At 36.1% G+C, this 14,371-nt stretch overlaps 2 protein-coding genes across 5 annotated transcripts; both read right to left on the bottom strand.

The window, feature by feature from the left end:
* Positions 1 to 1,373: 1,373 nt before the first annotated feature.
* LOC138890187 (uncharacterized) lies at positions 1,374 to 2,731 on the bottom strand. The gene is made up of 3 exons (XM_070173555.1): positions 2,363 to 2,731; positions 1,725 to 2,228; positions 1,374 to 1,661 (listed from the first exon to the last, which is right to left on the bottom strand). Exons 1-3 carry the CDS (start codon positions 2,729 to 2,731, stop codon positions 1,374 to 1,376), a joined length of 1,161 nt encoding a protein of 386 aa, XP_070029656.1.
* A 3,113-nt stretch (positions 2,732 to 5,844) lies between these two features.
* On the bottom strand, positions 5,845 to 13,275 carry LOC104245476 (disease resistance protein Roq1-like). 4 transcript variants are annotated; one of them, XM_070165952.1, is made up of 5 exons: positions 12,673 to 13,275; positions 10,701 to 11,796; positions 9,713 to 9,988; positions 7,744 to 8,642; positions 6,751 to 6,988 (listed from the first exon to the last, which is right to left on the bottom strand). In XM_070165952.1, the coding sequence occupies exons 1-4, from the start codon at positions 13,170 to 13,172 to the stop codon at positions 8,376 to 8,378; spliced, it is 2,139 nt and encodes a 712-aa protein (XP_070022053.1). In that variant the 5' UTR covers positions 13,173 to 13,275; the 3' UTR covers positions 6,751 to 6,988; positions 7,744 to 8,375. The 4 variants fall into 4 exon arrangements, with proteins under 4 accessions (XP_070022086.1, XP_070022053.1, XP_009799389.1 ...); XM_009801087.2 differs by having other exon boundaries at positions 6,880 to 6,994; XM_009801084.2 differs by lacking the exon at positions 6,751 to 6,988 and adding an exon at positions 8,744 to 9,620 and having other exon boundaries at positions 8,554 to 8,642.
* Between the last annotated feature and the right edge of the window lie 1,096 nt (positions 13,276 to 14,371).

The following is a 14,371-nucleotide window of genomic DNA, read 5'->3' as shown; positions in this document are numbered from 1 at the left end:
AATTGCATCCCTGTGGTCGCACATGCTGCAATCCAGCTTTTCTCGAATTGTGCAAATCAAGTGCATGCTCAAATGTCCAAAGCATTCTTATCCAGCATATTTTACATTTCCAGCATGCATTTCCATGTGAAAACAGGCGTGCATCCCTGTTGGAAATTAAAATGTCCTCCAAAGAAAGCACTGCCCAGCTGCTTTGGTTTTGAAAACTGCCAGCATCCATGCGTGCCTCGTGTTTCCTTCCATAGGCAAGCTCCAAATCGCAGGCTTGTAAAAAAGAAATAAAAATTGGACAATAGCACTTCGAATGAAAAGCTGAAGCGTGCACTGTATTAAAAATACCCATGATGCATAGTACTGTTGTTGCCCATGATGCATCGTGCAAAGTATTAAACAGTGAAGCCCACGATGCATTGTACTGTTTTTGCCTATTTTTAAATCCCTTCCATTGGAATGAATGCATGGAATTAATACCACCAATTGAAAGTTCATTAAAAAATATGCATAGAGTGCCGTGACATTTGCATATGTACTCTGCATTTTCCAAGGAAATAGGCGTGCATAAGACAGTAGATATCCAATCAGCTAGAAGCATTCTTTCATTTAAAAATGGTAGAAGCATGCGTGCATTCCATCTCTCGGATGAACCATTCGTGCATTTAAAAATCAAAAACTGCATCGGCCTTTGTTTCCAGCTTTTCTCGAATTCATGCGAGCTCCACATGCTTGTTGTGTTTCCAATGCCTTTAGCATCTTGTCAAAAGCTTAAGCTCAGCATCACTCCAATCTAATAAATGTTGCATTTGTTTTTGATTAATGTCCAGATTCTCCTCAAAATTAAACACTTCTACACCAAGGTTGTTGTATATCCAAGGAATTGAATGCACGCTTGCACCCCATGCTGAATTTGTTTCCAATGCCTTAGGCCATTACTTTTGTGCTCGATTATTGTAGTGCTTTTGTTCTTTATCAGATGTTGTCTCTAAATGTTGCAAAATTGAATGCCATAAGCATTTTGATACTTGAGGGGGTATCACAACTTGTGCATTAGACTCAACTTCACTGCCCCATGTATAAAAGCTGGGCATTCTGTTCCTTTGTTCCCTGCTTGTGTATATCATGATATCTCTTTCAAGGGATTGAGTACCATGTACTAATACCACCCATTGAAATTGACAATCATGATAAGTCATTTCCACATTACCATTTCCTGCACAAAACACCAAATGTTAGTATAACAGAAAATCATCAAGATCTCTTCCCATAGGATTCGACCCTGCTGATCAGTTAAGTCCAGTCCGTTTCTCCTCCTCATTTTGCCTTTGTTCCACTCCATATTTATCTCCTTTTTGGCTTTGATCCTTCCCTTTTTCCTCCTACTTCCTTGCAACCTTCACTCTTATGTAAGGACATTGCATCTTATCTTCGTTAATAATCCTCCTTCCTTTTGAGTCCATATCCCAGAAACCATGGCATTCAGTATTTCCTTCATCTAGAGCATAATTGGCAAGGTGGTCTGCTAATGTATTCCCTTCTCTGAATATGTGTGTGACCTTGATGATACTTTGTTCCTTCAATCTTAAAATCTCCTCTACATGTTCAGTAATATACCAAGGAGGCTTCCATGATTCCTCTATAATGTTCTTTAATAGCATAGAATCTGTCTGCAGTCATATCTGAAAATAATTAAAAATTTTGCACATCTTCAATGCCTCCACAATAGCTACCGCTTCTGATTCATTGTTGGTTTCTTCAGAAATCTCTCTTCCTTCTGCATATATCAAATCACCTACCTCATCCCTTATGCAGAAACCAATTGAACTCCTCCGTGAGTTCCCTCTACATGCTCCATCCGTATTCACTTTGATCCATCCTCTTGAAGGAAATTCCCATAAAACTTTATCATATTTCAGTCGAGGTGTGTATTGCTCTATCATTGTCAATAAGTCCAGCCACTTCTGAGGCACACGTAGTCCAGGCTTTTTCAGTTGGACCAGTGCTTGCACAGTAGACGACACCTGGTAAATAACTCTGCTCACTGACACTGCTTCTCCATATTTCAAACTGTTTCTTCTCTTCCAAAGTTCCCATACAATGCATGCAGGTAAAGCTTGTAATACGGGCTTCAATCTAGGTACAACTGGTGTTGTCCAACACTTTGTAATTGCTTGATGTAATGAAAACCCATCTAATGCAATTCCTGCTCTCCTCAGGAAGTAAGTCCAACACTTCTAGCTGCATTGGATGTGAAGAACAGATGTAGTAATGACTCCTCCTTAGGATCAGCACAACAACAACATTTATATGGCATGGAGTATCCTAGTTTATGTAAGAAATCATCAAGTGGTAGTTTGACTCTCCACACCTTCCACAGGAAGAATGATATCTTGAAAGGTAAACCTTTTACCCATATCATCTTGCAAGCTAATCTTGGGTTGGCTCTTCTTCGCACGTAATCCCATACAGACTTTACTGTAAAATGTCCCCTTGTTTCAAGCATCCAGAAAGGAGTATCTAACTGTGAACTTTCAGTTGGTGGTCTAATATTCTGCACAATGTGGTGTGCCAAATTTTCAGGTAGGCTCTCAAACATTTTATCCACATTCCACATACCATTTTCAACCATATCATTGACATTATGAATATCCTCATCGATACCAAACTCTGCAGGTACTTGAAAATATAAGGCTCCCATCTCAGTCCAATTGTCGAACCAAAATAGAGCTGATCCCATTCTCAGTTTCCAGTAGATTTGATGCTCAATCAAGTCCCTACATTATAGCATTTTTCTCCACGCGTGAGATCCACCCTTCCAAGGTACAATTACTGCATTTAGTTTCTTGCAGTACTTTTGACTAATAAATGCACTCGACAAACTGGGCTTTGTCCTGAAATTCCACCACAATTTGCAGAACAGTGCCTTGGATACATCATGTAGGGACCTGGAACCTATGCCTCCCTCTTCATAAGACATACAAAGGTTAGTCCAAGACGCCCAATGTCTAGTGCTGCCTCCCACATTGCTGCTCCAGAAAAACTTGGCAAAAATGCTATGTAATTTGTTGATCACATAACTTGGTAGATTAACTGCTAACAACATATGAATTGGGATACTCTGCAGGACATTTGCGATCAAAACCGCTCTGCCTCCTACAGATAGGAGTTTGCCTTTCCATGACTGCAGTTTGTCCATAACCTTGGTGATTAATCCCTGGTAATAGTCTCCCCTTCTTCTTGCATAAAAAATAGGACATCCGAGATAGGTCATAGGGAAACCTTGTCTTTTTATGCCTATAATCCTTTCCACCTTGTTAATCACCTCATTATCCGTTAAATGATACAGGTATATGGTTGATTTGGCTTTGTTCACCAGTTGACCAGATGATGATTCATAAGCTTGCAAAACCTCCATGACAAGTCTCAATGAAGTTTCATCAGATGAGCAGAAAATGATCGTATCATCAGCGTATGATAGATGATTTATTTTCGGGCTCCATTTTGGCATTCCAAATCCACAGAAATACAGGTTAGTGTGTAGTGAATTCAATCCCCGAGAAAGTGCTTCTGCTGCTAGAATGAATAGAGTTGGTGACAAAGGGTCACCCTGTTTAACTCCCCTCGATGATTTGACGAATCCATTAGGCTGACCATTTATAAGAATAGAGTACCAATTGTTCCCAATCAAATCAAAGATCAAGCCAATAAAAGCTTAAGGAAATCCCATTTTTCTTAGTATTTTGGTCAGGAATAGTCATGAAAGCCTATCATAAGCTTTTGTCATATCAAGCTTAATCACAACGTTTGGACCTGCTTTTGTTCTCAACCTGATATCCTTAATGATTTCTTGAGTTAGCAGCACGTTCTCAGCTATGCTTCTGCCCTTTACAAAACCTGCCTGTTCCTCTGAGATTATGTTTGGTAATAATTCAACCAACCTCTCATGAATAATCCTAGAGAAAATCTTGTGAGCAAAGTTGCTAAGACTGATTGGTCTCATGTCCGCAAAGGTCGTAACTTCTTTTTTCTTTGGTAATAAAACCAGGTTTGTGTGTGTCACACTCTTTGGCAACTGCTGATCACAAAAGAATGCCTTGACCATGCGGACTACATCTTCTTCAATAATTTCCCAGTATGTTCGGTAAAAGGCTCCAGTGAATCCATCCGGTCCACCAGCTGAGTCCCCATTCAACCCCATAATTGCTCTCTTCACTTCTTCATTGGAGGGCAAAGCCATCAGTCTTTCATGTTGATCACTATCTACCACTGAAGGTATATGATTTAGAATATCAAAATCATTTGGAACTGCACTCTCTGTAAATTGATCCTTGTAGAACTTTACTACTTCTTCTGCTATTAAGTGATCTTCTTCAATCCAATTACCAAGGCTATTCTGGATCCTTGATAATTTCAGTCTCTTCCTTCTCCCATTAACTTGAGCATGGAAGAATTTAATGTTTCTATCGCCATCTTTGAACCATAACATGCCTGCTTTTTGTCTCCAGAATTCTTCTTCTAATGCAAGATATTTAATCATTTCATCTTGGACCTGTTGTAATCTTTGTCTATTCATCTGTGTAGGATTGACTTCAAATTGTCTTTCATGAACCAAGACCACCTCCTCAAGGCTTGCAATCTTCTGGAATATATCCCCATATGTAGCTCTGCTCCAAGTAGATAGTGCTTGTTTAAGCTTCTTTAACTTGTAGTTAAAAATGCAGAAAGAGTTAGCACTAAAATCAACATTCCAATTCTCCTTTACTACATCTTTGAAGGCTTCATGCTTTGTCCAGAAGTTAAGAAATCTGAATGACTTCTTAATTGGAGGAGTTTCTATATCACATTTCAGTAGCATTGGGCAATGATCAGACCCGATTTTGGATAGGTGAGTTATCTCCAATCCAGGAAAGGTCTGTTGCAATTCATTATTGCCAAAACATCTGTCCAATCTTTTAAAAATGCAGTCCTCCTCTGATCTTCCATTCCACCATGTAAATATGCTTCCTTTAAAACCTAAGTCTGTCAAGTTGCAGGTATTGATGCAGTGTCTGAAGTCATCTACTTCAATGAGGGAAACTGGCAATCCCCCATATTTCTCTTCCTCATCCCATATCACATTAAAGTCGCCTCCAACTAGCCAAGGTACTGTCATATCTGATGCCATTGCATACAACGTATCCCATAGTTCTATTCTTTCAGTGCGATCACATTTGTCATAGACTAGTGTAAGGATGAGCTCAACATGTGTTTCAGAGTGCATTAATCTCAAAGTCAGCTGTTGAGTCATGTTATATTTAGTAACCTCAAAAATTTCATCAATAAAAGCCCAAATCTTGTTTGACACATTCACCACAGCCTGTGCCAAACCAATTCTTGCTCTATACCTCTCCATTTTGTGAGACTGTTGAATAGGCTCAAGGATTCCTATGAACTCAAAATGATGTTTTCTGTGCATTGTAATCAGTCTTTCAAATGCTTGCATTGTGTTTATTGACCTGACATTCCATATAATGGCATCCATTAAATGTTTTGGGATTTGGACAGCGTTCTCCTTGTTTGTACTCCACTAACTGGGACAGTAGAAGTCTCTTTTGACTGTTTCTTTTTTCCCTTTGCTGCAGATTTTACTAGTTCAATAAGCCTTGACGATAATTTGATACTTCAAGCGAGTTTTTTTTTGTTTTTTTGTTTTCGCATATGAAAACGTAGTACATAATCATTTCTCTGTTGTTTATTAATGTTAATATATTATCCCGAGAAGGAGGAAGCTCGATCAATAAACCGCATTTTATTGAAGATAGCGGGGAAAAAGAATAAAATTTAATGAGCGAGGAAGTCTAGAAATGATCATGAGGAAAAAGCAATGGGAATTTATTTTATTTCAACAGCCATAGTTTCAATTTCTATCAGCATAACAAGCAGTGGTCTCTCAAAATCAGAGGAGGAAAAGAAATTATGACTCTCCTACTAGAATTACTCGAACAATTTTGAAAGGATGTAGATCTGACGGAATATTGAACTACAATTAATTATGTTAATCGACCATATAGAAGGGACGTTGTCCAACTCTGTCATCTTGACCAATTTTTGGCAATTTTCAAGTTCAAGATGGCCAAGATTTGATACTGACGGGAGTGTTTGAAGATTCTCACAATCATTCAAATACAACCACTTCAAGAATCCTAACTTACAAAAACCAAAGGGTAGACAATGGAAACTGTTGCCACTCAAATCTAAAAGTTGAGTATGTAAGGCTCAAATAGGATACAAAAGTTGGCAACGAATATTGTACCTGATGGACTCCTCTTCCAGAAATACTCCTTTTGGCCTATAGCTTTTGACCTCCCACACTCAAAGTTACCAGTTTTCTGAGCATTTCAACAGATCTAGGCAATTGTTTTATACTCGTACGAGATGCATAAGGAGATCTTAGACTTTTCATATCTCCAAAGTCATCTAACAGTGTTTTTATTAATGAGCAGTCCATAAACTCCAACTAATCAAGGGATTTCCTATTGATGGATGGATCTCCGTCAGACTTGAGCATTCCTAGAGATACAAAGTCTCAAGACTCCGTGAACCATTTCTGAGTTGGTTGCAATTAGAGAGATTCAGCTTCTTCAAACTTGTACAACACTAAAAGTAAACCAAATATAGTTTCAATTAACATTTTCTTTCACTCGGTTGCAATGACAGCACACATAAAATTATAGAATCGGGTAACAAACCTGCATATTCAAACCAAACTCTTGGGTATCAGTCTCCCGCATATAAGTTTCTCAGCTGAAAAATTTGATGGTATACATTATAAAGGACAGTTTTGCCAAGACAACCATTTGAGCTTCTTGGACGACAACCCAAAATCTCCACTAATATGTAACTCATTGATTATAAACACCCTAAGATTCTTCATTTGCTCAAATGGTTTGGTGCTCAAGTTCACTCCCTTTAATGTCCCTCGATCTACCTTCAGTACTTCTACATTTTCGGAACCCTGCAGCTTAGTGAAAAGAAAAGTAACTTAAGCTCATGTTAGGTCCCATAAATTAAGCGAGAAAAATGCTTTATACAAATTGTTGGACACACAAGAACAAAAACAAAAATACACATTAGAGGATGTTAAACAATTGTAAAATTGCCCCAAAAGCTAAGATGAGAGTCTTTCAAAACTGTCTAGCAGCATTCAATAAGTTAACATGATAACATCAAAGGAAAAAAATAAAGATGAATAAAGAGAACAAATTTCATCCAGAAAACTGATAGTAGCACCAATTAAAGATAGAACGTATATTTGAATATATTTAAAAGAACATTTTATATACATCGTTCTAGAAATAATGTTTCACATATGTACCTATTCAACAGTTTTCAAACGTTCACATGCCTGCTTTCTTCGAGCAACCTTAATTTCCACAATTAATTAAGTAAAGTCAAATATCTTTGAATGACTGATCATGGAGATACTATGGTTTATGCCCATAAGCATGTTACTTATAAGAATTTAATAAGAAATATGCATCAGCAAACAGATTTGGATAATTGTTAAATAGGTGATTTTTTGGCCTTTGGTGTGAGTTTATAGTTTAGCAAATTTCATTTCTAGTTTACAATGGTTGACAAACAACTAAAAAAATACTTATCAATCAGAGATGAAGCACAAATGATTCATAATGACAACAACATAAATTATAAGCAAGAAACAATTTAATTGAGAAAAATATATAACCAAGATAAAGATGAAGGATTTACTGTATTCATTTCCTTGCAGAACATCACGAACTTCTTGAGAGATGAACAATCTACTCTGTTTGCCATGGTCTAAGGGTGATTTCATGCGAATGATTTCTCTTCCCATATCTCAGACTAGATCAGGCATCTGCAAATGATTCCAAGATCTTACGAGCAAGTATTTTTGGACTAAAGTTGAAATTGCACTTTTAGTATGAAAACCACATGCATTTAATATTTTGGTAACTTCATGGTCTTCAAACCCATGGAAGGCGCACGCAATATCAAGAAAAACAGTCTGTGTATCACCGTCAAGTCCATCAAAGCTTATTTTGAGAATCTTTTGGATATCACAATGAGGAATTGCTCTTAGTTTTTTGAATTCGCATCTCCATTCTTCTGCCGATCTTCCTTACAAATGTGATCCCAATGTCACAAGAGCTAATGGTAGCCTACACGAATATTTGATTACGTCTTGTGCCAAATTAACATAATCTTATGGTGGGAAATGACTGTCAAAAGCATGCCAAACTAAAAAGTAACATAGCTTCATTATCATTTAATAGTTTGGCCTCATATCTCTCATTTTCTCCAAGCCGACATAGCAATCGCTCGTCTCGGATGGTATTGATTATTAAACTACCCGAACCAAACTAACTTCTTTCTCGTGTTAAGGAATCTAATTGCTTTTTGTGGTCCATGTCATCAAGAACAATTAGAACCTTCTTTGACCCAAGTCTTGCTTTGATTAGATTGATGTCTTGAGCAACACTGCCTACTTGGATTTCCTCATTTTTGAGAACTCGTTGAAGAAGAGAAGTTTTTCTTGTAGCTTGACAAGACCAAATTCTCCAGCTTCTGATCTGATTGTTGCACCTTTTTGGAATCTCATTGCATTTGAGATAAATTTCTAAATGATCCTGCATCAAACAAAGACTCAAGATCATTAATATGAGAGAGAGAGAGAGAGAGAGAGGAGAGAGAGAGAGAGAGAGAGAGAGAGAGAGAGAGAGAGACTAACTATATTTCCAACCATATCTCTAAGCATATATCGATCTTTTCTAGATGGAAATGATAGAGCAGGTGCACTAAAGAAGCCTTCATTGAATGGATTCTGCAGAGAACTACAATTAATCATGTTGATCGACCATATAGAAGGGAGGTTGTCCAACTCTGTAATCTTGGCCAATTTTTGGCAATTTTGAAGTTCAAGAATTTCAAGATTCTCTAAATTTGATACTGACGGGAGTGTTTGAAGATTCTCACAATCATTCAAATACAGCCACTTCAAGAATCCTAACTTACAAAAATCAAAGGGTAGACAATGGAAACTGTTGCCACTCAAATCTAAAAGCTCTAAGGAGGATAAGCTCCCAATATCCCTAGGAATATCAGCCTCGGACAAATTACAATATGTAAGGCTCAAATAAGATACAAAAGTTGGCAAGGAATATTGTATCCAATGGACTCCTCTTCCAGAAATACTCCTTTTGGCCTCTTAACTTTTCACCTCCTGCTGACAAAGTTCGAAGATTTCGTAGCATTTCAACAGATCTAGGCAATTGTTTTATACCCGTACGAGATGCATAAAGAGATCTTAGACTTTTCATATCTCCAAGGTTATCTGGCAGTATTTTTATTGATGAGCAGTCATCAATGTCCAAGGAATCAAGGGATATTAGCTGGCATATGCTGCTTGGAAGATCCGTAAGTTTTTTGCAACCACGCATATATAGTTTAGTTAGTCTGTCCAGATTTCCTATTGATGGATGGATCTCCATTAGACTTGAGCAACCATAGAGATACAAAGTCTCAAGACTCAGTGAGCCATTGAAGTCTGGAGTGCTTCTGAGTTGCTTGCAATAAGAGAGATCCAACTTCTTCAAACTTCTACAACACTAAAAATAAACCAAATATAGTTTCAATTAAGATTTTCTTTCACTCAGTTGCAATAACAGTACTCATGAAATTGTATAATTGAGTAACAAACCTGCAAATTCAATCGAAATTCTTGGATATCACTCTCCTGCATATCTAGAACTACTAGATTCTCAGCTGGAAAATTTGATGGTATACAATTTAAAGGACATTTTTTCCAAGATAACCATTTGAGCTCCTTGGACAACATCCCAAAATCTCCACTAATATGTAACTCATCCATTATAAGAACCCTAAGGTTTTCCATTTTCTTAAATGCTTTAGTGCTCAAGTTCACTCCCTTAAATGCTCGTCGATCTACCTTCAGTACTTCTACCTTTTTGGAACCCTGTAGTTCAATGAAAAGAACCATCTTATGTCCCAGAAATCAAGAGAGAAAAATGCGTTATACCATATGTATCAAGAAAAATGAACTTACACATTAGAGGATGTAAAATTGCTCAAAAACTAAGATGACGGTCTTTCAAAACCTAGTTTAGCAGCATTCAATAAGTTCACATGGTAATATCAATGAAAAAAGTAATGATAAATAAAGAGAATAAATTTCATCCAGAAACCTGACAGTAGTACCAATTAAACAACAACAACAACAACAACAACAACCCAGTATAATCCCACTTAGTGGGGTCTGGGGAGGGTAGTGCGTACACAGACCTTACCCTTACCCTGGGGTAGAGAGGCTGTTTCCAAATAGACCCCCGACATCCTTCCCTCCAAGAACTTCCCACCTTGCTCTTGGGGAGACTCGAACTCACAACCTCTTGGTTGGAAGTAGAGATTGCTTACCATCAGAGCAACCCCTCATTAAAGATAGGTATATATTAGATTATATTTAAAAGAACAACTACAAATATACTTACTAACCAGAAATGAATTCGATTCTTATGTATATTAGATTATATTTAAAAGAACAACTACAAATATACTTACTAACCAGAAATGAATTCAATTCTTATGATGACAACAGAAATTATAAGCAATAAACAATTAAATTAAAAAATATATATTATAACCAAGATAAAGATAAAAGATTTACTGACTTTATTTCCTTGTAGAACATCACAAACTTCTTGAGGGATGAACAATCTGCTCCGTTTTTCTGGGTATCGAGTTGATTCCAAGCGAACAATTTCTCTTCCCATATCTCGCACTAGATCATGCATCACCAAATAAAGATCATCCCTTTGGAGCAAGTGTTTTTGGACTAAAGTTGCAATTGCACTTTTAGCATGAAAGCCACATGCATTCAATATTTCTGTAACTTCATGCTCATAAAACCCATGGAAGGCGCACGCAATATCAAGGAACACAGTTTGTGTATCACCATCAAGTCCATCAAAGCTTATCTTGAGAATCTTTTGGATATCAATATGAGGTATTGCTTTTAGTTTTTCGAATTCGTATCCCCATTCTTCTACAGAACTTCCTTGTAAATGTGACCCGAATGTTACAAGAGCTAATGGTAGCCCGCCTGAATATTTGATTATGTCTTGTGCAAAATTAACATAATCTTTTGGTGGAAAATGACTGTCAAAAGCATGCCAACTAAAAAGTAACATAGCTTCATTGTCATTTAACAGTTTGACCTCATATCTCTCTTTTTCTCTAAGACCACGTAGCAAATCCTTGTCTCGGGTTGTAATAATTATTAAGCTACCCGAACCAAACCAACTTCTTTCTCGTGTTAAGGATTCTAATTGTTTTTTGTGGTCCACATCATCAAGAAGAATTAGAACCTTCTTTGACCCAAGTCTTGCTTTGATTAAATTGACGCCTTGAGCAACACTATCAACTTTGACGTCCTTAGTTTTGAGTACTTGTTGAAGAAGTTTCTCTTGTAGCTTGACAAGACCAAATTCTTCAGCTTCTGATCTAACATCTGAAAGGAAGCAACTACTATTGAAGCGCCGAAATTCTCTATTGTATATAGCTTTTGCCAGAGTTGTTTTCCCTATACCACCAACTCCGTGAATACCAATCATGCGAACTTCATCTTCACATTCCTTTTGCAATAACAACTCTATATCTTTGACACGAGAATCTACTCCAACTGGGTGCCAAGCAACATCTAGAGGTGTCTGGTTGACCTCTTGTAGGACTTGTTGTATAATTTTTTCAATAAACTTTGATTCATGCCTAACAAAAAATTAAAAGAAATACTACTCCAGTAAATAAAACTTTGATATTTGAAACTATTTGATGGTCAAATCAAAATTGATAGCCAAGACATAACACAGTGGGATCAATCTAAGCAGTAAAGTATATAACTTACCGCTTCCTATAGGATATTTTAAGAAATTATTTAAGTTATATATATTGATAGTATAAAGATATTTTTACACTATATTTATCAGGAAATTTACCTGTAATTAGATAATAAGAGACCTAATTGGATAAATATTTTGATACACTCGATGTAGAGAGCTTAAACTCTTTAAGTTTGTACCGAAAGCCATGCATAATTACTTGGTTGTGTAATTATAATGACCTGCTTGTTTGCCGCAACGTAATTACTAAATAATGTCACTGTCATGTTTGATTGAATAAGTATAATTACATAAGGGTAGTAATTTAGCAAGGTACCCATTTTGCTTTTACCCAAATATGAGGGGCTTTATTGACTTTTCACCAAAACCTATATCCAAATGCTTCTTCCTCTTTCGTCCTCTTTTAACTGCCAGTCATTCTCTCATTCAACCTAACACGAAGGCCTTTTCCATTACTGTATAAACCATTTCCTCAAGGAGACTAAATCGCTATTTCCATTTGGAGTCCTCAGTTTTTTTGTTTGTTTTTGTGTGTGCGCGCGCGCATGCAATGTGATTTTTTAAAGACAAAATACTTTTATCCTCCATTAATAATTTTTTGTTTCTTCTCAAATTGCTGGAAAGAGGTTGAAGAGTTGCAGATAATTATATAAACAATTCAGAGGTAGCTTTCCAATCTATCCCATCGTATAAACAATTATACAAATAACAAATAAACTTAAATAGTTGAATCAAGAAAGTATACCCGTCAGCAACATTTTGCAAATCCCATCCACAAAAATTTGCAGCTTCAGTAAGTGCATCTCTCCATTTCTCAACCATTTGAAGCCCAATTGATCGTTCCTTATGTTTAGCCAAAGCCTCCCCAAATAACCCAGTTTGCTTTCGTACCTCAGACGGATCAACATCATAGAAAATAGGCAAAACCATCTGCTTTAATTTCTCTTTGCATTCAAGAATTTTAACTAGTTCATTTAGACACCAACTAGAGGAAGCATAATTTCTTGAGAAAACAATAATGGAAATTCTTGACTCTTCAATTGCTTTCTCTAATTCTCTTGAAATCACGTCACCCTTTCTCAATTCCTCATCATCAATGAAGGTTTTAACTCCAACATTATCCAATTTGGAATAAAGATGACCAGTGAATGTTTTTCGGGTGTCTTCACCTCTAAAACTGAGGAATACTTCATAAGAGAAGTGAGAAGATGTAGATGATTCTCCTCTAACTAATTGAGTATCCATTTGATTTAAGGGAAGGGTTTTTAGTAAAGGAAAAGTAGCTAAGCAGAGCTACATATAAGCACAGGTCTTATGGTTTCAAGCTGGAAACTTAGATCTTGGGTAAGTCAACTACAACCCTTCAAAAGGAAGGGAAATTTTGTTCCAAACTATATTACCGGGTAATACTTACCCACACCGGATGTTTACACCAAACTATATTAACTCACTATAGTTAATTAATTTAATTAGATGAGAATACATATAATTTACCATGGTTAAATGATTGAAGTCCATATGCAAGATACATGGCAATTGGCATGTTCATAATTTACATATTATCCTTCATACTAATAATATTTCTACAAAATATAGACAATGCATTAAATAAAGAATCATTGTAGCTGTATGCTTCCTTATTTAGGCGCGCTAAAATTGGGGGATTAAATATTCTTACAGATCTTCCACAACGCAAATCACGCACATTAATCTTCTTCCTCAGTTTCGTTTCAAATTTAGCATCTCTACATCAAACGCAATTATTCTTCTACAATTCAAAAACGAATTGATTATTCTAAAAACAATTCAAAAAAAAAATTGATTATTCTTCTATAATTCACAAATCAAAAACGACTAAATCTTCTACAATTCTTCTACATCAAACGCAATTATGTCCAAATTTCAGTAATACAAAGCAAAGGAAAAGAGAGCAGTAATTCCACCATTGACAGCCATTAAAAAGCTTTGAAGCTTTGAATTCAAATTTGGGTTTTCAAAAATCATTATTTGTTTGGATTGGGTGTTGTTGCAAATAATTAGGAATATGATTTGGAGTTTATATCTCAATTTTGAGGGATTTTGATGAAGATTAGACTTGGTTTTAGCTGAATTTCGGATTGAAACTCGAAGAAGAAGACGACGACGACGACATGACATATATTATATTTTGCAGAAATTGTAGAAAATTATATTCTGTTATTTATTTATTTTTCTTTTATTCATTTAACTATTGTATGAAAGTTGAACAACATTGTATAAAAATTATATTTAAGTGGTATTATATTGTAGTTGTATATAACTTAGTAGAAATAATGTACGAAAATTGTAGATAATTTGTAGATAAGTTGTATAATATTATTTTTAATATGTATAAATCAGATACAAAATATACAAATTACATATTTATAAATTTTGTATAAAATTTGTATGTAAGTTTTATGTTA

This window comes from Nicotiana sylvestris, chromosome 1, assembly GCF_000393655.2.
Source record: "Nicotiana sylvestris chromosome 1, ASM39365v2, whole genome shotgun sequence".
Lineage (NCBI taxonomy): Eukaryota > Viridiplantae > Streptophyta > Magnoliopsida > Solanales > Solanaceae > Nicotiana > Nicotiana sylvestris.
The sequence above is the reverse complement of the archived record's forward strand: the minus strand, read 5'-3'. Positions and strand labels throughout refer to the sequence as shown.